Source organism: Carettochelys insculpta, chromosome 3 (genome assembly GCF_033958435.1).
Source record: "Carettochelys insculpta isolate YL-2023 chromosome 3, ASM3395843v1, whole genome shotgun sequence".
Lineage (NCBI taxonomy): Eukaryota > Metazoa > Chordata > Testudines > Carettochelyidae > Carettochelys > Carettochelys insculpta.
In genome coordinates this window covers 1,882,182-1,906,122 of record NC_134139.1, presented here as the reverse complement: position 1 = coordinate 1,906,122, position 23,941 = coordinate 1,882,182, and the positions used below count along the sequence as shown (strand labels likewise).

General features: G+C 48.8%; 1 protein-coding gene across 3 annotated transcripts in view; it reads right to left on the bottom strand.

The window, feature by feature from the left end:
- The window catches only part of LOC142010780 (adipocyte plasma membrane-associated protein), a 122,311-nt gene extending 107,301 nt beyond the window's left edge, over window positions 1–15,010 (bottom strand). For 2 of the 3 annotated variants that reach the window (XM_074989209.1, XM_074989210.1), the window contains exon 1: window positions 14,632–15,004. In XM_074989209.1, coding sequence (XP_074845310.1) covers window positions 14,632–14,956 — 325 coding nt within the window. In that variant the 5' untranslated portion in view covers window positions 14,957–15,004. Of the gene's footprint in view, window positions 1–14,631 lie in introns of all 3 variants that reach the window. The other variant, XM_074989211.1, reaches the window with a different exon arrangement.
- Between the last annotated feature and the right edge of the window lie 8,931 nt (window positions 15,011–23,941).

Below are 23,941 nucleotides of genomic sequence, written 5' to 3'. Positions count from 1 at the left end.
TACTCTCCTCCCTGCTGGTGCTGGCCTTGCACTTTGCCCAGGTGCAGTTCCAAGCAGCAGCAGCTCCTCCATGACCTCAAGAACTTTGGCTTCCATGGCTGCCCAGCCACACCTGAGGAAGGGCTCCAGGAGGCCCCAATGAAAACAGCTGGGTGAGGACTTGGGCACCCCACAGAGCTCCTAGGACAAGGAAGCCCTGACGCTGCTTGTCGGGCACAAGCCCTCCATGGGTCTCTGGGGCTGACTCGAGGGTTTGCCGACTGGATGAACAGGAGGAGGGTTTCCAGCCCTTGGTGAAGGGTAAAGGTCCCTGCTGCGAACTCTACATCTAGTCCATTATAAAACAAGCATTTAGGTCCTGCAACCTACACACTTCTGCCCAGAGGGACCCCTACGTCTGTCCAGATGGCCCACTTGCCCTACAACACCCTCACCTCTATTGTGAGGACACCTCTACACACATCTGCACCTGCCTGTTACAACGGAGGCACATGCACACCAAGCAGGAGTGGCAGTGGAACGCCTAGTGCCAGTTTACAGCAGCGCTCACTCAAATTAGCACGTTCTGTTTTCTATGGCATTTGACTGACTTCCTTCAAGATAAGCTATGCGAATACTTGCATCAACAGATTGAGAAGTGCTTTGAGATCGGCTGAAGAAAAGCCTGATTGAAGACCGAGGTGTATTAATTAGCACTATTACTATTATTTGCACACAGCTAAACCTGCTGTGAAAAAGCATTGTGAATCAAAACCTGGCTCAGAGATCGCTCACCACTGATCAGAGTACAAGGAACGCTTCCAATAAACTCTTCTAGAAGTGAACCAAAAACCTGGAGACATGGAGAGGGAGAGGGGACGGGACCAGCAGGGATGCAGAGGGACAGGGAGAGTCCCAAAACTACACGCTGGGCTATGGAGCACTGCAGCTGCAGAAGGTCATGCTGATGTGGACTCACAGCTCCAGAAAACATGTTGACTCACAGCTGGGAGTAATGCAGAACTCTGGGGAGTTACTGCTGCCTCAGAATGTCCGCACTGCAACTAGCCACCAGCAGCTGCCTGCACCCGCTGGCTGAGCGTCAAGGGGCTCAGGCTGCAGGGTGTTTAACTGCAGTGTCGTCTTCCTGGCTTGGGCTGAAGCCCAGGCTCTAAGGCAGGGGCAGGCAAGATATGGCCTGCAGGCCACATCCAGCCCACCAAGTCTTTCAATACAGTCCACAGCCGGCCCCCCCAGGCAGGGAACAGACACAAGCCACTTTAAGAGGCTTGCTGCTCCACGTCCTTTGTGCACCATGCTGGAGAAGGGATGCTTCGCTCAATGCCCCTGCCCCCAGCATAATCACCCAGGTCCCATTAGCAGGCAATGCCCAATGGAAGCTGAGACATTGTGCTGGAGGTGGGTATAGTATACAAAGCCTCACCCCATGCACGACACATGGAGGGAACCACCAGAAACTTTGAGCAGCACACGAGGGGTGCAGAAGGCATGGCTGATACAGCAATGATAGATTGTGCTTGGTACTACCGGGCAGGGAACTGGACTTGATAACTTCTTGAGGTCCCTTCCAGCCCTATGATTCTATAATTCTAAGGCAGGGAGCTTGCCTGAATGTCCCACTGGGGCCCTGTGAGCCACCCAGGTAGGCCCCTCCCAGCCAGAGCCCGCATCTGGCTCCCCATCCCCTCCCACATCCCAACTCCCTGCCCCAGGTCACCACCCAAACCCTCAGCAGCCCTCTGCCCCAGGTCACAACTCCCTCCCAGACCCTACAGACCTCCCCCAGGTCAGAATCCTCTCCTAGACCCTGCACCCCCATCCCCTGCCCCAAGTCACAGCCCTCTCCTTCACCCAAACTCCCTCTCAGCCCCATGTCCTCTCCTGCACCCCAACCCCATACCCTAAGCTCCCATCTGCAGCCAACTCCCATCCCAGGTGCCACATCCCTTCCACAGATAAGTGCAGCTCTTTATCACTTATCAAAATCTTGGAGTGGGCCCCCCATCAAAAATTATTGCCCACTGCTGCTCGACAGGCCTGCCTACACTGGTATGTTTTGTCAAGGAAACTAATGTCAACACGCAGAATCATCAGACAACACAGTCATCAATGTGTGCTCACACTTGCTCCCTCTGTTAACAGCTTGAGCTCACACACCTCCTCCTAGAGGTGAATGCCTGGCTGCGCGTGCATGGTGTCGCCGGGAAGGCTTCGGTTTCTTCGACCACGGGATGCTATTTCAGGAAGGACTGCTAGGCAGAGATGGCATTCACCTTTCGAGGAGGGGAAAGACTATATTCGGACACAGACTTGCTAACCTGGTGAGGAGGGCTTTAAACTAGGTTTGCTGGGGACAGGGGAGCAAAGCCCGCAGGTAAGTGGAGAACATGGAAACCTGGGAGATGGGTCGGAAGTAGGAGGGAGCATGGGCAACAATGTCAGAGTAAAAAGAGGGCCAGGAAAAAACTGGGGGGCAAGTTCAAATCAATATCTGAGATGCCTATATACCAATGCAAGAAGTATGGGTAATAAGCAGGAAGAACTGGAAGTGCTACTAAATAAATACAACTATGATATCATTGGCATCACAGAAACTTGGTGGGATAATACACATGATTGGAATGTTGGTATTGAAGGCTACAGCCTGGTTAGGAAAGATAGACAGGGAAAAAAGGGGGGAGGTGTTGCCTTATATATAAAAAATGTACACACTTGGACTGAGGTGGAGATGGACATAGGAGATGGACGTGTTGAGAGTCTGTGGGTTAGTTTAAGAGGGGTAAAAAACAAGGGTGATGTCCTGTTAGGAGTCTACTACAGGCCACCTAACCAGGTGGAAGAGGTGGATGATGCTTTTTTTAAGCAACTAACAAAATCATCCAGAGCCCAGGATTTGGTGGTGATGGGGGACTTTAACTATCCAGATATATGCTGGGACACTAATACAGTGGGGCACAGACTATCCAATAAGTTCTTAGACTGCATTGGAGACAATTTTTTATTCCAAAAAGTTGAAAAAGCCACCAGGGGAGAAACTGTTCTGGATTTGATTTTGACAAATAAGGAGGACTTGGTCGAGAATTTGAAGGTGGGAGGCTGCTTGGGTGAAAGTGATCGTGAAATCATAGAAGTCACAATTCTAAGGACTGGTAGGAGAGAAAATAGCAAAAGAGAGATGATGGATTTCAGGAAGGCAGATTTTGGTAAACTCAGAGAGCTGGTAGGTAAGATCCCATGGGAGGAAAAACTGAGGGGAAAAACAACTGAGGGGAGTTGGCAGTTTTTCAGAGAGACATTATTAAGGGCCCAAAAACAAGCTATTCCCCTATGTAGGAAAGATAGTAAATATGGGCAAAGACCGCCTTGGCTTAACAAGGAGATCCTGCATGATCTCAAACTAAAAAAGGAATCCTATAAAAAATGGAAACCGGGACAAATTACAAAGAATGAACACAAGCAAATAACACAGGAATGCAGGAGTAAAATTAGAAGGGCTAAGGCACAAAATGAGCTCCAACTAGCTACAGGCATAAAGGGTAACAAGAAGGCCTTTTACAAATATATTAGAAACAAGAGGAAGACCAAGGACAGGGTAGGGCCATTGCTCAGTGAGGAGGGAGAAACAGTAATGGGGAACTTGGAAATGGCAGAGATGCTTAATGACTTCTTTGTTTCGGTCTTCACAGAGAAGTCTGAAGGAATGCCTGACATAGCAAATGCTGGTGGAAAAGGGGTAGAGTTAGTTTTTGAAATAAAAAAAGAACAAGTTAAAAACCATTTGGAAAAATTAGATGTCTGCAAGTCACCAGGGCCTGATGAAATGCATCCTAGAATCCTCAAGGAGCTGATAGAAGAGGTAGCTGAGCCGTTAGCTCTCATTTTTGGAAAGTCATGGGAGACAGGAGAGATTCCAGAAGACTGGAAGAGGGCAAATATAGTGCCCATCTACAAAAAGGGGAATAAGAACAACCCAGGAAATTACAGGCCAGTAAGCTTAACTTCTGTGCCAGGAAAGATAATGGAGCAGGTAGTTAAGGAAGTCATCTGCAAGCACTTGGAAGGTAGTAAAGTGATAGGGAACAGCCAGCATGGTTTGTAAAAACAAATCATGTCAAATCAACCTGATAGCTTTTTTTGACACGGTAACGAGACTCGTAGATAAGGGAGAAGCAGTGGATGTGGTATACCTAGACTTTAGTAAAGCATTTGATACGGTCTCGCATAATATTCTTATCGACAAACTAGGCAAGTCCAACTTAAATCGCGCTGCAATACGGTGGGTGCATAACTGGCTGGCTAATCGCACCCAGAGAGTAGTTGTTAATGGTGCTCAATCCAGCTGGAAAAGCATAACAAGTGGGGTTCCACAGGGGTCTGTTTTGGGACCAGTTCTGTTCAATATCTTTATTAACGATTTGGATATTGGCATAGAAAGTACGCTTATTAAGTTTGCAGATGATACCAAGCTGGGAGAGGTTGCAACTACCTTGGAGGATAGGGTCATAATTCAGAATGATCTAGATAAATTAGAGAAATGGTCTGAAGTAAACAGGATGAAGTTTAATAAAGATAAATGTAAGGTGCTGCACTTAGGAAGGAATAATCTGTTTCACACATACAGAATGGGAAAAGACTGTCTAGGAAGGAGTACAGCAGAAAGGGACCTAGGGGTTCTAGTAGATCACAAGTTAAATATGAGTCAACAGTGTGATGCTGTTGCAAAAAAAGCAAACATGATTCTGGGATGCATTAGCAGGTGTGTTGTGAACAAGACACGAGAAATCATTCTACCGCTCTACTCTGCGCTGGTTAGGCCTCAGCTGGAATATTGTGTCCAGTTCAGGGCACCCCAATTCAAGAAAGATGTGGAGAAATTAGAGAAGGTCCAGAGAAGAGCAACTATAATGATAAAAGGTCTGGAGAACATGACTTATGAAGAAAGGCTGAAAGAATTGGGCTTGTTTAGCTTGGAAAAAAGAAGATTGAGGGGGGACATGATAGCGGTTTTCAGATATCTTAAAGGGTGTCATAAGGAGGAGGGAGAAAACTTGTTCTTCTTGGCCTCTGAGGAGAGAACAAGAGGCAATGGACTTAAACTGCAGCAAGGGAAGTTTAGGTTGGACATTAGGAAAAAGTTCCTAACTGTCAGGGTGGTCAAGTACTGGAATAAGTTGCCAAGGGAGGTTGTGGAATCTCCCTCGCTGGAGATATTTAAGAACAGATTAGGTAGATGTCTATCAGGGATGGTGTAGATAGTGGTCGGTCCTGCCGTCGGGGCAGGGGACTGGACTCGATGGCCTCTCGAGGCCCCTTCCGGACCTCGTGTTCTATGATTCTATGACGGCGGGAGCCATGCACTGGGGTATGTATCCCACGGGACCTGGCCACACCATCCATCACTAGGAGCTGTGGGACCACAGAACAGAGAATAGGGTATCTTGGGACAAAATGTCCCATTGGGCACCACTTTGTTCAGGGGCTTCCAGCATCCTTTTGCACCCTTTTTCCACCTGCCATTCTCTGCCGTGCACTCCAGCATCTGCAGCGAGAAAGACTGGAACCTGCACTTCTCTCACATGCTCTGTTAGCTGCCATTAGGACCACGCACATGGCAGCAGAGATGACCTTGAAGTTACTGACAGAGGAACACTCAGAGGAGCCTGGCAGTGTCCTTGATATGGACAGTGGCAACCTGTTATCGCATCTGGCAGTCACAGAGCAGGTCATCCCTTCTGGATTAGGGAACCATAGAGATATACCTATCTCATAGAGCTGGAAGGGACCTGCAGAGGTCAGACTCCAGTCCCCTGCCCTCTCAGAAGGACCTATCACTATCCCTTGAATCTATTTGCCCCCGACCCTTAAATGGCCCCCTCAAGGATTGAGCTCACAACCCTGAGTTTAGCAGGCCAACGAAACCAGCGCTGACTGGTGAGATGGCATCATCATGCTGCTGTGGGATGAGAACTTTAGGATGCGTGAAGCAACCTTCCTGGAGCTGCATGCTGACCTGGCTCCCAGCTGTGGCACAAGGACACCAAGAGGAGAGCTGCCCTCTTAGCTGAGAAGTGTGTGACCATTCCTGTGTGGAAAGGGGTAACTCCTGATTGCTCCTGGTCAGTTGCAAATCAATTCGGAGTGAGGAAGTCTACTGTTAGTGCTGCAGTGCGGCAAGCGTGCAGAGCGCTAAATCGCACTGCGCTGTGGAGGACGGGGACTCCGGGAAACAGGCATGACATAGTGGCTGGCTTTGCAAACGTAGGATTTCCAGGACACAGGGCAGGCAACAGATGGCACATCTTCTGAGTTTAGCTTCAGCCCACCTTGCCACTGAGAACGTCAGCCAGAAGGGATACTTCTTGATGGTGCTGCAGGTGCTTCTGGATCGCCATGGGCAGTTCACAGACATAAATGTGGGGTGGTCTGGAAAGGTACATGATGCATTTTCAGGAACACTGACCTGTACAGAAAGCTGCAGACAGGGACCTTCTTTCCAACCCACAAGATTACACTGGGGGATGTGGAAATGCCCATCGTGATCCTGGGTAGCTGGCTTACTCCTTTCAGCCCTGACTCATGAAACCATACATGGAGCACCTGAACAGCAGTTGGGAGCATCTTAACAATAAACTGAGCAAGTGCCGCATAGTAGTCAAATGTGCCTTTGAGAGACTGAAAGCAAGATGGAGGTGACTCAATGGCAGACTAGACCTCACGTGGGATAATATTCCCACGGTTATCACTGAGCATGGCGCTTTGCATACTTAGTGTGACTCCAAGGGAGAACTGTTTGCTCATGGGTGAAGCACTGAGGCCCAGTGCTTGACTGCAGAGTCTGAGCAGCCAGACACTAGAACAGTAAGAGCTCAAAGGGCTGCTGTCGACACCAGGGAACCTTCGAGGGAGCACTTAGAAAATGAGAGGCTCTGAAATAAACTGCTGTTACAGTTGCTGCTGGGCTGCAAGCTCCACCCCCATCCCCCACCAAATGCAATTTATAGTCAGGAACATGCCATTAATCCTGCACCTGGGATTGCTGTGACTGATCTGTGAAATTCTTGAACAGTAAATAAAAGTGTTGTACCATTACAGAAGTGTGCCTTTATTCATCAGAAAACAGCGCAATGAAACACAATAAAGCAACCTGACAGCTGGGAAGGGAGGTGCTGACAAATGCGTGTAGTCCACGTATCATAATCAAAGTTGGGAGGGGGTGGAGTGCCTGGGAAATGCACATTTATGAAGAGGAAAAAGGAATGTGAAGGCATTGGGAGGGGGTGTTTTTTTCTGCTAGTCACAGAATTTTAAATCTGGGGGTAAGAGGTGCTTTCTGTTTTGGGTCACTTTGCTGCTTCACTAAACCCTTGGGGATCTCAATGTGTTCCTCCATCACCCTCCTTATATGTTCTGTGGCCTGCCTGGCAAAGACCTGGTCATCCTCATGGTTCCACAGCTCGCTTTCTAAGCGTTGTTCCCAATACCTGAACTCACTCACTGACTGATTTAATACTTAGCAAACCATATCCTCCTTGTTTCTTTTGTGCCCTTCTCATCGGTTGCAACCTCTCCAATGTGGTCCATGGTGGGCCTGTCAAGGTCTTTGCTGTTCAGCACGCTGCTCACAAAGGAGTGTTGACATCAAGTCCTTCATTGTAACATCTCACTTACTAACCCCTTTTCCAACATTTCCACTCACTTTCCCACTGAATCTTACAAGGAACACATCTTACCAAGCACCCTAATCATGGTGAGTGAAGTGGTGGGAGTGGCCCACGGCTGGGCCTACAGGCAAAAGCAATTCCAGCTGAGGCTAGAAAATTCCCACTGCAGGAACTTAGTTTTAATTATGTCACACTTCTCCATCGGTGAGTCTCATCCTGACATGTCTCCCTGCTTGGGGTAAGCAGGGAAACCAGAGCACAACTTCTCCAAGCTTGTTGCTTTCCCCTGCTCCATATGCAGCTCCCCCACACCCCACTCAGTTCCTACACAAATGATTGATGAACAGTATGGTCTAGTGTCCTGCAGTGGGGGAAGGAAGAAAGTTGCACTGCCCTGGAACCTGCAGCAGAATTTACAAGTGCCTCAGGCAAAGTTTTGATAGCTTCTCTCTGCAAGATCCCATTGAAATTACAGAGAGCATCAACACCGTGCTTGACCCTGTTGATTAGCTGCACATGGCAACATACAGCTCACAGAAACACAGCCTCCCACCTTTGAGATACACATCTTGTACAACTGGAAGGGACCTTGGGAGGTCATCAAGTCCAGTCCCCTGCCCTCTTGGCAGGACCAAGCACCATCCCTGATTTTTTTTTATTTTAAATCTATGTGCCCCAGACCCCTAAATGGCCTCCTCAAGGATTGAACTCAAAACCCTGGCTTTACAAGGCCAATGCTCAAACCCTTGAGCTACCACTCCCCCTTGCCCTCAGCCCTGCACTCCACAAACAATAACCACTTACCCTGTGTTCTGGTCCCCAGAAAGTCATTGCTCAGATTGATTATATCCCTCAGCAGTGAACACATCTCAGCTGCCAGACAGAGTCAGTGACCCAGGGGAGACCTGGTCCTCCTCTACCTCAACCTCTTCACCTACTATTCCATCCTCTGGTTACGACATCTGTGTACTGCTGTGTGTCTCCCAAGTATCCAGGGGGCTCGTGGTGGTTGGGGGGGGGTCTCCGCCGAGGATAGCCTCACACTCCTTATAGAAAGGGCAGGTCTTCGGTGATGCACAGGAGCATCAGTTCACTTCGTGGGTCTTATAATGTGCTCATCTGAGTTCTTCAATCTTCACTCTGCACTGCAGTGAGTCCCACTCACACCCCTTTTCACACAAAGATCAAGAAACATACCTGTACATGTCCCAGCTCATACTGGTCACTCAGCTGAGCCTGAACAAACTGCTCTCCCCTTAAACAGGTCAGATCCAACAGCTCCACGGCAATCCAAACAGGGGAGCGTTGGTGTGATGCCCAGGTATGTGCACCTGGGAAGAAACCATGAGACCCCTGCACACTGAGCCAGCGTGGGGAGCTGGTCTAGGTGATGAGGTTGTATAGGCCACCACAATCCCACACACAAAGCACTCTCCTTAGGGGTGGAAGTACGGTGTTGATGAACATGCTGACAAACAGCATTCCCACAAGCTGACTTTTAGCGACAGCCTTGTCACGAGGAGTGGGGTAATATAGATGCACCCTGAGAGACCAATGCACAGAGGTCACAGCTGAGTGGTGGATGATGACTGATGGCCTGCAGAGGGATGACGCAGGGATGTGATGAGCAGCCAGCAGGGCAGTGGTGAAGAGCAGTGAGCAGCGAGTGGCCAGCAGCACAAGTAAGATACTCTTTATCACCCTCACCCAGGCTGGGAGGTGATGCTTGCAGATGCACCTCTGAACTCTAGGTCTGCTCTGACCAATAGCAGCAGCTGTGACTGGGGTCCAGAGAAGGGGTGGACATGGGAAGGGCACATTTAGATTGATTGACTCACAAACCTGAGGGGAAGAGGGACACTGCCCAACCTGCGCGGGTGGCACTTCCATTCTCAGTTTATGTTTGTGAACCCTGTTTGTGGTGTTTCCCAAATTAAAGCCAAATTACTTCCTGCCCTGTCTGCACATCTTTTCTACGCTCAGACTCTGCACTTGTGAGGGGGAAAGTAGCACCTCTCAGAGGTGCCCCATGGTGGTGTGTGAATTTCCGAGGTACCAGAGTGTGGGCTTTGAGCCGGTTCTTGTTGGACAGAGAAGATAGAACCTCTAGACATTGAACCCCGCACTGGCTGCTGCTGCACCACCTGGCAGAAAGGTTACATTGGTATATATCCCAATTTACCACTGGCCAAAACCTCTTCATTTCATGACAGAGGAAGAGGAGAAATGCCAACAAGAAGTATGCAAGAAAATCCCTCGATAGCCTTAGTCTTCTTCCAACCTGGGCATTGTGTCAGCGACATCCAGGCTACGTCTACACGTGCACGTTACATCGAAATAGCTAATTTCGAAGTAGCGACATCGAAATAGCCTATTTCGATGAATAACGTCTACACGTCCTCCAGGGCTGGCAACGTCGATGTTCAACTTCGACGTTGCTCAGCCCAACATCGAAATAGGCACAGCGAGGGAACGTCTACACGCCAAAGTAGCACACATCGAAATAAGGGAGCCAGGCACAGCTGCAGACAGGGTCACGGGGCGGACTCAACAGCAAGTCGCTCCCTTAAAGGGCCCCTCCCAGACACACTTTCATTAAACAGTGCAAGATACACAGAGCCAACAACTAGTTGCAGACCCTGTATATGCAGCACGGACCCCCAGCTGCAGCAGCAGCAGCCAGAAGCCCTGGGCTAAGGGCTGCTGCCCACGGTGACCACAGAGCCCCGCAAGGGCTGGAGAGAGAGTATCTCTCAACCCCCCAGCTGATGGCCGCCATGGAGGACCCCGCTATTTCGATGTTGCGGGACGCGGATCGTCTACACGTCCCTACTTCGATGTTGAACGTCGAAGTAGGGCGCTATTCCCATCCCCTCATGGAGTTAGCGACTTCGACGTCTCGCTGCCTAACGTCGATTTCAACTTCGAAATAGCGCCCAACACGTGTAGCCGCGACGGGCACTATTTCGAAGTTACTGCCGCTACTTCGAAGTAGCGTGCACGTGTAGACGCAGCCCCAGTTTCTAAAACAAAACAGCCAGCCTGGCTATGTCTACACTAGCCCTAGAACGTCGAAAGGGGCATGATAACGAACCTAATCGAAAGCTGCTAATGAGGTGCGCAGCTTGTCTACACAGGGTCCTTTTCGAAAGGACCCCGCACACTATAAGGGGATTTCAAAGTGTGCGGGGTCCTTTTGGAAAGGACACCATGTTGACAAGACGCACGCGATCAAAAATGGCACTTTCGAAGTACTGCAGCTGCCATTATGCTAATGAGGCACTGCATATTCATGGCAGTGCCTCATTAGCATCTTTCGATTAGGTTCATTATCATGCCCCTTTCGAAGTTCTGGGGCTAGTGTAGACATAGCATCTATGTGCCAAGCCTTACAAAATAATGGAGTAAGGAAGGGTGAACATGGAATCATTTTTAACACCGCTTAATTGAAGTTTAGGATTTTTCTTAAATTACTGTTGTTATTGTTTGTATTTGCTTTTAACAGCGACACTCAGATTGTTCAGAAAAGTAAAGCCTTAGGAATATCGACTGGTTTGCAAACATGATTTTCTTGTTTTTCCCATATATAAAAATCTTTTCATATTTTACATAACTGAGAAAATCTGAATGGCATATTTTGTAAAGTCTTAAAAACCAACCTTCTCTTAAAGGCCAGCATTGCTTTGAAAACACAATGTCAGATTGATCCAAAACAGAAGCTGTGAACGCTTCCCTCTGAATGACTACAGTAGACCCGACTTACATGATTTCAACTTACGTGTTTCTTGCAATAATGAGAGTCGAAATCGTGAGTGGCAGGGAGCCAGAAATGAGGCGGCAGCCTGGCTCCCAGCTCCCCTCCATTTGCTAGAGCCAGGAAACTGAGGTTTCCCGGCTCTTGTGAGCAGTGGGGAGCCCAGAGCAGGTCAGTTTGCAGGCTCCCGCAAGTGGAGGGAAGCAAGGAAACCAACCTCCACTGCTGTGCCTGGCTCTGGGCTCCCTCCCACTCACAGGACCAGGAAGCCAGGAGCAGCCAGGACTGGGGGACTGAAAGGTGGCAGGGCTTCTCCCCTACCCAGTCCTGGCTTACATGAAATTTGACTTGTGTGTTTGCCCAGGAATGCAACCTACGCATAAGTCAGGGTCTACTGTATTGTTATTTTTGCTGGAACTACACCACAGCACATGTCTGAGCATAAATGAAAAGCTTAAACAGTAGAGTAAATTAATGTGTTATGTGACCTTGCAGCAAAAATTAGAGCATGAAATACAGACATCTAAAGAATCCACCATTTTCCTCCAGCCAGACTGTGAAACTCTTACTCACTCTACTCCGTGAATGGTGCCACTGAAGTTAACAGGACTACTTGTGGAGTAAGGTGCTACCAGTCACACACAAAGGTATCAGAATAGGGTCTCTAGTATTAAAATGTCAGGATATGATGTGGCACGGTAACAGACTTCTCACTTATGTGGGCAGTTTTCTGCTTTCCACTCACTGGTGCACAAAACAGTCATGACAAAGTATTTTCTTCAAGAAACGTTAATCAAAATGGGTGGAGAGACCAGTAATCAGCATCTCATTTGAAACAGAAAACAGAGTGATGATCCCTAACGTCCTTTATAATGATCATTTTCCTCAAAAAGTTAATATTTTAACTAATAGGATACTTTTGTGTGGCTATTGCAAAGCCCTTTACATCACTGAATTGCAGTCACCTCAGGGCAGCAATGAACAGGCACAGAGCACACCGCACAACAATGGTCAGAAGAACAATTATGGCCAAGACTATCACTGCAAACTGTACAATTATGGAAAACAATACATGTCATCATTTACAGTCACTGTGCATTTAAAAAAAGACAGTGAAACAACAAACTCTCTTTAAGTAACCGTCTCAAAAAGATTCCAGTATCTTTTTAAGAAAAGTTTTTCTTAATAAGAAAATAATATATACATGACATATTGGATTTTATTTTTAAAAGTGTGGAATGTTACATTCTATTATTTGAGAAGGTGTGGGACCAGGTAGTGAAGCATAATCTCAATCATTTGTTAAATGTGCCTTATAATAAAGCACTTTTTCATGAAAATCCCAATGCACTTTGCAAAGCTAAGCACACATGAAAACTTGTCTAGCATCCAGATTTACCAAGGCACTGAAAAAATAAGTGATTTACCCAACTGCATCCCACACAAGTGCTGCAGAGCCAGCCTGCACTATGAAAATTGGTCAGATATACCAAAAATAAAACAAAAGACAGCGTAGGAAGAGATCCATCTTCTTAATTGCCCATTATCTATTCCTCCAGCACCTGTTTTCTGTGCAGTTCTCCCATCCAAATACTAGCAACCTCACACTTGCTTAGCTCAAATTATACCACCCAGGTGAGAAAACATCCCAAATAAGCAAGGCCATTACAAACTATATCATTTCTGAGACACATAAAACAGATTACAACGATTAGACACGAAGTGTTCAAGCCTGTCTTCCTTCTCGCTAAGAGCATGCAGAGGAAGTTTCCAGTATTTGTTTATGTGGCATGGGTAGGACTTTGTGGTAAGACAACACCTCCTTCTTCACCAATCAGCACACTGGCTTGAGCCCATCCTACGTTGTGTGCTGCTATGATGGAGAGGATAAGGAAACAGAAGCAGCAGACACAGGCAAATAATGACAAGCAAGTGCCAAGAGGCAGATGCTTAGCAGGAGACTTCTCAATGGGTCAGCAGTCATGCCAATGGGGAGCTAGGGAAAGGACACATGGTTAGGGAGAAGCTAGGTCGGAGAGGGGAGGGTGAAGGACTTCTCGGGTGGATGGACCACTAGGGAGAAAGATGGCACTGGAGACAGGAGGGTTCAGGGTCTTGGGAAGATAGAGGCTTAAGGGTTAGAAGATTTTGAGGGATAATAGAAAAGGATCAGGGTCTTGAAAGTAGCTGGAGCTGATAGAGGGTTGTGATGCAGGGCTGAGGGAATTTCCAGGAGTTTAAGGAAGAGTGGGGTGACAGGAGATAGGGATGATTGGATGACATGGAGTTGGGTGGGTTGGGGGCTGCAGTGATGGGAACAGGAGATAACAACGGAAAGGGTACGACCAGAGGTTATAGGGTGTATGGGAGATAGATGCAGGGGAGTTGGAGTGGGCTATGGTGGGTGTCAAGGATTGGGAGGTAAGACGAGTGGGGGAAGGATGATTAGGGATGAGGGGCGATGCTGGTTGGGGAGATACAGGACCCCCACAGGGATGCCAGGGTACAGCAGGCCAGCGCATTGGGAAGTTTAAGAGGATAGGAGATGCCTGTGGGGGGAGGAGGAGAACTGGGAGATAGCAGAGATGGGACGGGGTGGTCGGAAGGCGCGGGGATGCCTGGGGTGACAGGGGGCCTAGGCAGAGTGCCAGGCACAACCTAAGGCTGCAGGGCTGGGGTGCAGCAGGCAGTGCTTGGGGGCATCCCAGGTTGCTGGAGGACAGATGGGGGGCTCTGGGCTCCCCTTGGGGGTGTGGGCAGGGTGGAAAGCTGGCAGTGCTGGGTGGGCACTGAAGGGTCTGGGGGTGAAGCCCAGAGCCCCAGGGAGGGGGCAGGGGGTGAACCAGTTCTGGGCGTGCGCACTGGGCAGGGCGGGGTGGGCGGGAGTGAACCAGGTCTGGGGGGAGCCGGGAGGGGACACGGGGTTAACCAGGTCTGGGGGTGCGCACGGGGCAGGGCGGGGGGGAGCCGGGAGTGGACACGGGGTTAACCAGGTCTGGGGGTGCGCACGGGGCAGGTCTGGGGGGAGCCGGGAGGGGACGCGGGGTGAACCAGGTCCGGGGGTGCGCACGGGGCAGGTCTGGGGGTGCGCACGGGGCGGGGCGGGGCGCGGGGTGAACCAGGTCCGGGGGTGCGCGCGGGGCGGGGCGGGGCGCGGGGTGAACCAGGTCCGGGGGTGCGCGCGGGGCGGGGCGGGGGGCCCCCGCTGTCACGTACCCGAGACGTTGAGGCGGCCGCCGAGGAACCAGCGGGCGCCGCCCGGGCCGCGCTGCCGGTCGCAGGCCGTGTGGAAGGGGCTGTCCCAGCGCAGCGCCGCCCGGCCTAGCGCCCCCCAGAAGGCGGCGGGATCGCGGGCCGCCCGCTCCCGCAGCTCCGCGTAGCCCGCGGCCGGCAGGGCGGCGCCCGCCCACTCCCGGGGCCCGCCGGGGCTGCCGCTGGCCGGCCGGGCCGGGGGCTGCCTCAGGGCGGCGCTGCCCCGAGCGCAGGGCCGCCGCCGGCTGAGGGCGCGCAGAGCCGAGCCCCGCGCTGCGGCCGCTGCCATGTTCCGCTCGCTCCGCGGCGCTGCGCGGCGCGCTCCGACCCGGCCCGGCCCGGCCCGCGGAACAGCGCAGCGCCGCCCCCGCCGCGCCCCGCCTCGCCTCGTCCCGTCCCTCCCGCCAACGGCGCCGCCCGCCGGGCCGGGCCGCGACGCGACGCGACGCGACAGTGTCAGCCCCGCTGCGCGCCGCCCCCGCGGCCCCTCAGCGATCCCCACTGGGCCCCCAGCGCCGACCACTGACCCCCACTGTCCCCCTCAGCGACCCCCACTAACCCCCTCAGCCCAGAGCACCCCCCACTAACCCCCTCAGCACCCCCCACTGTCCCCCTCAGCGACCCCCACTAACCCCCTCAGCCCAGAGCAACCCCCCACTAACCCCCTCAGCACCCCCCACTGCCCCCTCAGCAACCCCCACTAACCCCCTCAGCAACCCCCACTGTCCCCCTCAGCGACCCCCACTAACCCCCTCAGCCCAGAGCGCCCCCCACTAACCCCCTCAGCACCCCCCACTGTCCCCTCAGCCCAGAGCAACCCCCCACTAACCCCCTCAGCGCCCCCCACTAACCCCCTCAGCAACCCCCCACTGCCCCCTCAGCCCAGAGCACCCCCCACTGCCCCCTCAGCAACCCCCACTAACCCCCTCAGCCACCCCCCACTAACCCCCTCAGCCCAGAGCACCCCCACTAACCCCCTCAGCAACCCCCCACTGCCCCCTCAGCAACCCCCCACTGCCCCCTCAGCCCAGAGCACCCCCACTAACCCCCTCAGCAACCCCCACTGCCCCCTCAGCAACCCCCCACTAACCCCCTCAGCTCAGAGCACCCCCCACTAACCCCCTCAGCACCCCCCACTAACCCCCTCAGCAACCCCCTACTGCCCCCTCAGCCCAGAGCAACCCCCACTGCCCCCTCAGCAACCCCCACTAACCCCCTCAGCAACCCCCCACTGCCCCCTCAGCCCAGAGCAACCCCCACTGCCCCCTCAGCAACCCCCCACTGCCCCCTCAGCCCAGAGCACCCCCACTAACCCCCTCAGCAACCCCCACTGCCCCTTCAGCAACCCCCCACTAACCCCCTCAGCCCAGAGCACCCCCGCAGCCCCCACTGGCCTCCCAGTGACCCCCATTTGCCCCCTCAACACACAGTGCCCCCTTGATCCCCCAGCGACCCACACTGACCCCCCCCTCAGCACCTCTGACCCCCCTGCAGCCCAGAGCGCCCCACACTGACCCCGCACGCACCCTTCAGTCCAGGGCACACCCCACTGACCCATCCACACCCAGCAATGCCCCTTTACAACGCACATTGGAGAAACCAGCAAACACTCCGCCAAAGACTGAATGGGCACAGAGCAGACATGAGGAATCTCAATGCACGGAAGCCTGTCAGTGAGCTTCACTGGAGTGGGCCCTTCAGTTAAAGACCTGAGAATATGTCACCTACACAGAGACTTGAAAAACAGATTCCATGGGGAGATTTGTGAACTGGGGCTCATACATTCAGTATATTAGCACTTGGTAGGGAGGTGTGCCTATCTCATAGAACTGGGGGGGACCTTGAGAGGTCATCAAATCCAGTCCCCTGCCCTAAGGGCAGGACCTATCACCATCCACCCTGACTTTTATAGATATAGATATAGATATAGATATCAATATAGATATATTGAATGGCCCCCTCAAGGATTGCGCTCACAACCCTGGGTTTAGTAGTCCCATGTGCAAATCACTCATTCCAAAGACAGCAATTATTGCTCACATTACAAGGACTCAAGTATCGGAGGGGTGGCCGTGTTAGTCTGGATCTGCAACAGCAACGAAGGGTCCTGTGGCACCTTATAGACTAACAGAAAAGTTTTGAGCACGAGCTTTCGTGAGCACAGACTCACTTCATCAGATGCTGACCAGCATCTGATGAAGTGAGTCTGTGCTCACGAAAGCTCGTGCTCAAAACTTTTCTGTTAGTCTATAAGGTGCCACAGGACCCTTCGTTGCTATTACAAGGACTGCTTCCCTTCCTTTGATGATCATAATTATCTCAGGCAAGACACTTAACATCCTGCTCCCCTCACCCCCATCCTTCAGGTCTATATATTTGTTTTGTCAGGTTTTTTGTTCTGTTTTGTTTTGTTTGGGGGGGGTTGGACCTCTGGGCTGCTTAACAGAATCTGGACTGGAAATTCTATAGCTCTGAAGAAGTGGGTCTGTCCCACAAAAGATCATCACCAAATAAATCATTTTGTTAGTCTTTATAGTGCTACATGACAGCTATTTTGTTTTGTTGAAAACATTGGAGTAAGACTTAATATTCAATTCTGTTCCCTCATAGAACATTTGCTGCTAAAAAGGGCCATTTCACTTCTCAGAGGAACTGACCCTATTTCTCTTCTTCCAGACTCAAATCCAGACTCTCCCTGGCAGCAATAAAAACAAATATTAAGCAACTACGTTTTAGTTTGATGCTTTTTGCCAGGTCCTGCAAAGTAGCTGTAACAGCAAAACTTTTGAATTCCTGATACAGTTAGGAATCTTTGCCTGTATGGCAGGGCTGATACCTGAGAATAAATATACTTTTACATATATGTATACATGCACACATGCATATACATGTTTTCTGCACTGCTAACACAATTCTCTATCTCTTCCCAATCAGACAAATATTAGTATTTATTCTGGGTTAGTTGCTAAATTATTCCCTTTTCCAGCAGGTGATTTTCTGCACAACTCCTGCCACTTAGCTAGTGCGTCCCCAGCCTGTAGCAGTGCATGGGATTGTTCCATCCTAAATGCTGCCACCTGTGCAAGGTTGTAGGACCACTGTGTACTGTCTGTGCATGTGGTTGTTTATGTAGATAATGAATAGAATGAGTGCCACCTACTGGCATATAAGAATATATGTCATTGTTCATAAATTAGGAGGTTCAGTGAGGGTTGGTCAGAACTTTCCCAACAGAAGTATTTTCAGTGAAAAATTGGGTTTCCAACTAAACAGCATTTCTGTTAAATGTGTCTGTTTTCCATGGAAAAATCTGTTTTCTTTGTGGGAGATCTCCCAAACATCTGAAAATGGAAATATTTTGTCTACGAACCAAGTACACTGATTCGGGGATGCTATCACAGTACATCATGGAAGTTGTAGTTCAGTTGCCTCATGTCTCATTCTTCATAAGATCAAAATAAAAAAGCAGTCAACTAGCACTTTAAAGACTAACAAAATAATTTATTAGGTGAGCTTTCATGGGACAGACCCACTTCTTCAGACCATAGCCATACGAGAACAGAACAGAACAGTCTGTTCCGGTATGGTTATGGTCTGAAGAAGTGGGTCTCTCCCACAAAAGCTCACCTAATAAATGATTTTGTTAGTCTTTAAAGAGTTACTTGACTGCTTTTTTGTTTTGATAGTATATAGACTAGCACGGCTTTCTCTCTGTTACTGTTCTTCATAAGATGGGTTTCCTGTCCAAACTGGTATTTCCCATGTGCAAGGGCTTCCACCATGTACCCCAATCCCATCACACACCCTCGAGACCAAAGACCTTAGCACATCATATGAAACATTGGAAATCCAATCTATAGAAGAGAAAGAAATCATAGGACACCTGAACTACAACTCCCATGAGGTATCATGATAGCATTTCCCAGTTAGAACATTTTGGTTTTCATCAGAAATATTTTGGTAATTGAATTTTCAACCAAAAAATCCCCCAGTTTTCCATGGAAAAAGATTCCACTTTCAGACCAACTTTAGGCTTGATAAAATTGTTTTCTTTTTCTTATCCTCTGGTAATGGTATCCTGTTTAAGCAGATGTTTTGTGTCATCACTTACCTTCAGGTTCAAAGCTGTGGAGATCCAAAGTTTGGTGAAAAAAGCTGGGTTAGATCATAGAATCATAGAAGATTAGGGTTGGAAGAGACTGCAGCAGGTCATCTAGTCCAACCCACTACTGAAAGCAGGACCAACCCCAATTAAATCATCCCAGCCAGGGCTCTGTCAGGCCTCACCTTAAAAACCTCTAAGGCTGGAGATTCCATCAACTCTTCGGCATCCCATTCCACTGTTTTACCACCCTTCTGGTGAAATAGTTTTTCCTAATATCCAACTTAGATCTTCCCCACTGCAACTTGAGGCTATTGCTATTTGTTCTGTCTTCTGCAACCACTGAGAGAGAGTAGCCTGGCTCCATGCTCTTTTGAACAAGCTGTCAGGTAGGTAGTCGAAGGCTGCAATAATGTTCCCTCCTCCCCTGCTTCTCTTCTAAAGACTAAATAAGCCCACTTCCCTCAGCCTCTCCTCATCAGTCATGTGCTGTAGCCCCCAAATAATTTTTGTTGTCCTCTGCTGGACTAGCTCCAAATTTTTCACACCCTTTCAGCAGATGGGGGCCAAAACTGAATGGAATATCCAGATGTGGCCTCACCAAGGCTGAATAGAGGGGAATAATCACTTCCCTCAATCTGTGGGCAACACGCCTACTAATGCAGCCCAAGATGCCATTAGCACTCCAGGCAACAAGGTCACACTGTTGGCTCATATCCAGCTTCTCATGTATTGTAATCCCCAGGTCCTTTCTGCACAACTCCTGCCACTTAGCCAGTTGGTCCCCAGTCTGTAGCAGTGGTTGGGATTCTTCCATCCCAAGTGCAGGACTCTGCACTTGTCCTTTTTGAACCTCATCAGATTTCTTTTGGCTCAGTCGTCCAATTTTTCTAGGCCACTCTGGACCCTATCCCTACCCTGCAGCATATCTACCTTTTCCCCCTCAGCTTAGTGTCATCTGTGACCTTACTGTGGGTGAAAACCAAGCCATCATTCACACCATTAATGAAGATGTTGAACAAAATCAGACACAGGATTGACTCCTGGGATACACCTCTTGATATTAAAACAAAAAGCAGTCAAGTAGCACTTTAAAGACTAGCAAAATAGTTTATTGGGTGAGCTTTCATGGGACAGAGCCACTTCTTCAGACCATAGCCAGACCAAAATAGACTCAATATTTAAGGCACAGAGAACCAAAAACAGTAAGCAAGGAGGACAAATCAGAAAAAGATAATCAAGGTGAGCATATCAGAGAGTGGAGGGTGCGGGGGAGGTCAAGAATTAGATTAAGCCAAGTATGCAGACAAGCCCCTATAGTGACTCAGAAAGTTCCCGTCCCGGTTTAAACCATGTGTTAATGTGCCAAATTTGAATATAAAAGCCAGCTCAGCTGCTTCCCTTTCCAGAACGGTGCAAAAATTCTTTTTCAGTAACACACATACCTTTAGGTCATTAATAGAATGCCCCATTTCATTAAAATGTTGACTAATATTTTGTGGATCTGGAGTGTTTTGATGTCTGTTTTGTGCCCATTAACCCTTTGTCTAAGGGAGTTAGAAGTCTGTCCAATGTACAAAGCATCTGGGCATTGTTGGCACATGATGGCATATATGATGTTAGTAGAGGAGCATGAGAAAGTGCCCGTGATTCTGTGAGTAACCTGGTTAGGTCCAGTGATGGTATTTCCAGAGAAGATATGTGGACAAAGCTGGCAGTGGGCTTTGTTGCAGGGAAAGGTTCCAGGACTGGTATTCCTGGGGTATAGACTGTGGCTGTTAGTGAGGATCCTCATAAAGTTAGGAGGTTGTCTGTAGGAGAGAACAGGCATGTCACCCAGGGCCTTCTGGAGTGTGACATCCTGATTAAGGATAGGTTGTAGGTCTTTAATAATTTGTTGCAGTGGTCTGAGTTGGGGGGCTGTAGGTGATGACCAATGTGTTCCGTTCTTGGCTTTTTTGGGCTGATCTTGGAGTAGCTGGTCTCTGGGTATTCGTCTGGCCCTGTCGATTTGTTTTTTTACTTCTTCTGGTGGGTAATTCAGGTTTATGAATATTTGGTAAAGATCTTGTAGTTTTTGGTCTCTGTCAGTTGGATCAGAGCAAATGCGATTGTACCTAAGGGCTTGACTGTAAACAATGGATTTAGTCATGTGTGCAGGATGGAAGCTAGAAGGGTGTAGGTAAGTATAGTGATCAGTAGGCTTTCGGTACAGTGTGGTACTGATCAGGTCATCCTTGATTAGTTCTGTAGTGTCCAGGAAATGTATCTCTTGCATGTTGTAATCGAGGCATAAGTTGATGGTGAGGTGTAGATTGTTAAAGTCTCTGTGGAATTCTTTTAGAGTCTCTGTACCATGGGTCCAAATCATAAAGATGTCATCAATGTATCTTAAGTAGAGGAGGGGTAATAGGGGACGAGAGCTGAGGAATCGTTGTTTCAGGTCAGCCATAAATATATTAGCATATTGTGGGGCCGTGTGGGTGCCCATAGCAGTTCCACTAATCTGGAGGTATAAATTGTCCCCAAATCGGAAATGATTGTGTGTGAGAACAAAGTTACAGAGGTGAGACACCAGATTGGCTGTGGTGGCATCAGGGATGGTGTTCCTGATTGCTTGTAATCCATCTTCATGTGGAATATTAGTGTACAGGGCATCTACATCCATTGTGGCAAGGATGGCATTATCAGGAACTTTTCCGATGTTTTGTAATTTCCTCAGGAAGTTGGTGGTATCTCGGATATAGCTGGGAGTGTTGGTGGCATAGGGTTTGAGGAAGGAGTCCATGTAACTGGATAGTCCGGTGGTAAGGGTGCGAATACCTGAAATGATAGGGCGTCCAGGGTTTCCAGGTTTGTGGATTTTGGGAAGTAAATAGAATAATCCAGGCTGCGGCTCAGATGGTGTGTCTGAGTGAAGAAGGTCCCCAGTAGCAGCAGGGAGTTCCTTCAGTAGTTGTTGTAATTTCCTTTGGAATTCCAAAGTGGGATCAGCGGAGAGAGGTCTGTAAAATGTGGTGTTGGAGAGTTGTCTGGCTGCCTCCTGTTCGTAGTCTGACTTATTCAGGATGACAACAGCACCCCCTTTGTCAGCTGGTTTGATTATGATGTCTGGGTTATTTTTGAGACTCTGGACAGCATGGCGTTCAGCATAGTTGAGATCGTGTCTCATTTGGCATTGTTTGTGTATAATGTCAGTCTCAGCACGGTTGCGGAAGCACTGTACGTAGAAATCCAGACTTTCACTACAACCCTCAGGGGGAGTCCACATAGAGTTCTTCTTCTTTTGTTGTTGGTAGAGGGGGTCGAGAGAGTCAGACTGTTGTTCATAGGTGTGCTGGAAAAATTCCTTTAGACGGAGGCGGCGAAAGAAGGCTTCAAGGTCACCACAGAATTGTATTAAGTTTGTGGAGGAGGTAGGGCAGAAGGAAAGACCCCGAGATAAGAGAGTCTCCTCTGCTGGGCTGAGTTGGTAGTTTGAAAGGTTAACAATGTTGTTGGTTGAGCTGTTGTTATTGTGGTTGAAGTATCCTGAGGAATGAAGAAATGAAGAAAATTTAGTCTCTTTTTTGTAGAAAGTGGAAGTGTGTTTTATAAATATCTTGTCTGGCACTGGTAAAGCCTCGTACTGTGGGGTCTTGCGTGGATGCCTGTTTGTTGATGATAATTTCAAGTTCAGCGAGTTCATTTTTGATCATCTTTTGTTTATTGTAAAGGATTTTGATCAAGTGGTTCCTCAGTTTCTTAGAGAGCATGTTGATATTGGCTGCCAGCTAGCCATCAAGCCGTTGATCACTACTCATTGACCCTAATAATCTAGCACCTTTCTATCCATGCTATAGTTCATTCATCCATGCCATGCTTCTTTAACTTGCCTGCAAGAATATTATGGAAGACAATATGAAAAGCTTTGCTAGAGTCAAGGTATGTCACATCCACCACTTTTCCCATATCCACAGAGCCAGTTATATCATCACAGAAGGTAATCAGGTTGGTCAGGCATGACTTGCCCTTGGTGAACTCATGTTGGCGGTTCCTGATCAACTTCCCCCTCTCCCACGCCAAGTATTTCAACCTTCTCCCTGATTTTTCTAGGGACCAAGAAGAAGCTGACCAGTCTGTAGTTGTATCCTCCTTCTTCCCCTTTTTTTTTGTAGCTAGGCACTACATTTGCCTTTTTCCAATCATCTGGGACCTCTTTTGACCACTGAGAGATGTCTTTCTGTACAATAATTTTAATCTTTTACCCTATTTTCCAGGACAAATGTTGAGTTTTGTTTTCCTTCATCCAAAAAGACTTATATTAAGTCTTTTATTCCAATCAGATCACGTGCTTGCTGTTTTACCTTACATATATGGCCAAAGTTAACTTTTCTGCTTACTTCATTTTTTAATAAAGGTTCATAGATTCTCATCAAATCACAGAGTTCAGGTCACATGGCACTTTTATGGCCATCTAGTCTGACTGCCTTCTAAATACAGGTTACAGAATTTGGTCCCTCCCTCAACCATAGTTTCTGGCTGACCAGCCACGATTTAAAGACCTCAGGTGATGGGAGATCCTCCAGATCTCTAGGAAATTTGTTCCATTGGTTAGTTATCTGCATGGGAAGTAAATTGTGTTTTATTTTCTGTCTGAATTTGTCTAGCTTCAGCTACTAGCCACTGGCTCCTTTTATGTTTTCACTAAATTTAACAGTGAACTATTATCAGAAATCTTCACAACATGTAGGTAGTTCTAGATTATGATTAAGTCACTTTTTAATTTAAAAATAAAGGGAGCTGCTTTAGCCTGTCACCGTAAGGCTGATTTTCCAGAACTGTAGTCAATCTTTTCATTTTTTTTCAAATCCTTTTGAAAGTGTGACCAGGGTCTCACAAAGGCAATACACAGTGGTAACAATACCGCCCTTCTTCTGCTCGGTATTCCCCTACTTATGCACCCAAGGATCGTATTAGATATCACAGCCTCCACATCACACTGGGAGATCATGTTCACCTGATTTCTACCATGATCCCAACTCAGTAGCTCCCAAACTGTGGGTGGTGCCATGAATGGACAGTCACAACAGTCCCTAGTCTGCAGGGGGATGCAATTTTTCTCCCGCCTGCATGACCTTGCACATATGGTCCCTGTAAGGTAACAACGAATGGAAGGAGACATTTTGCTCT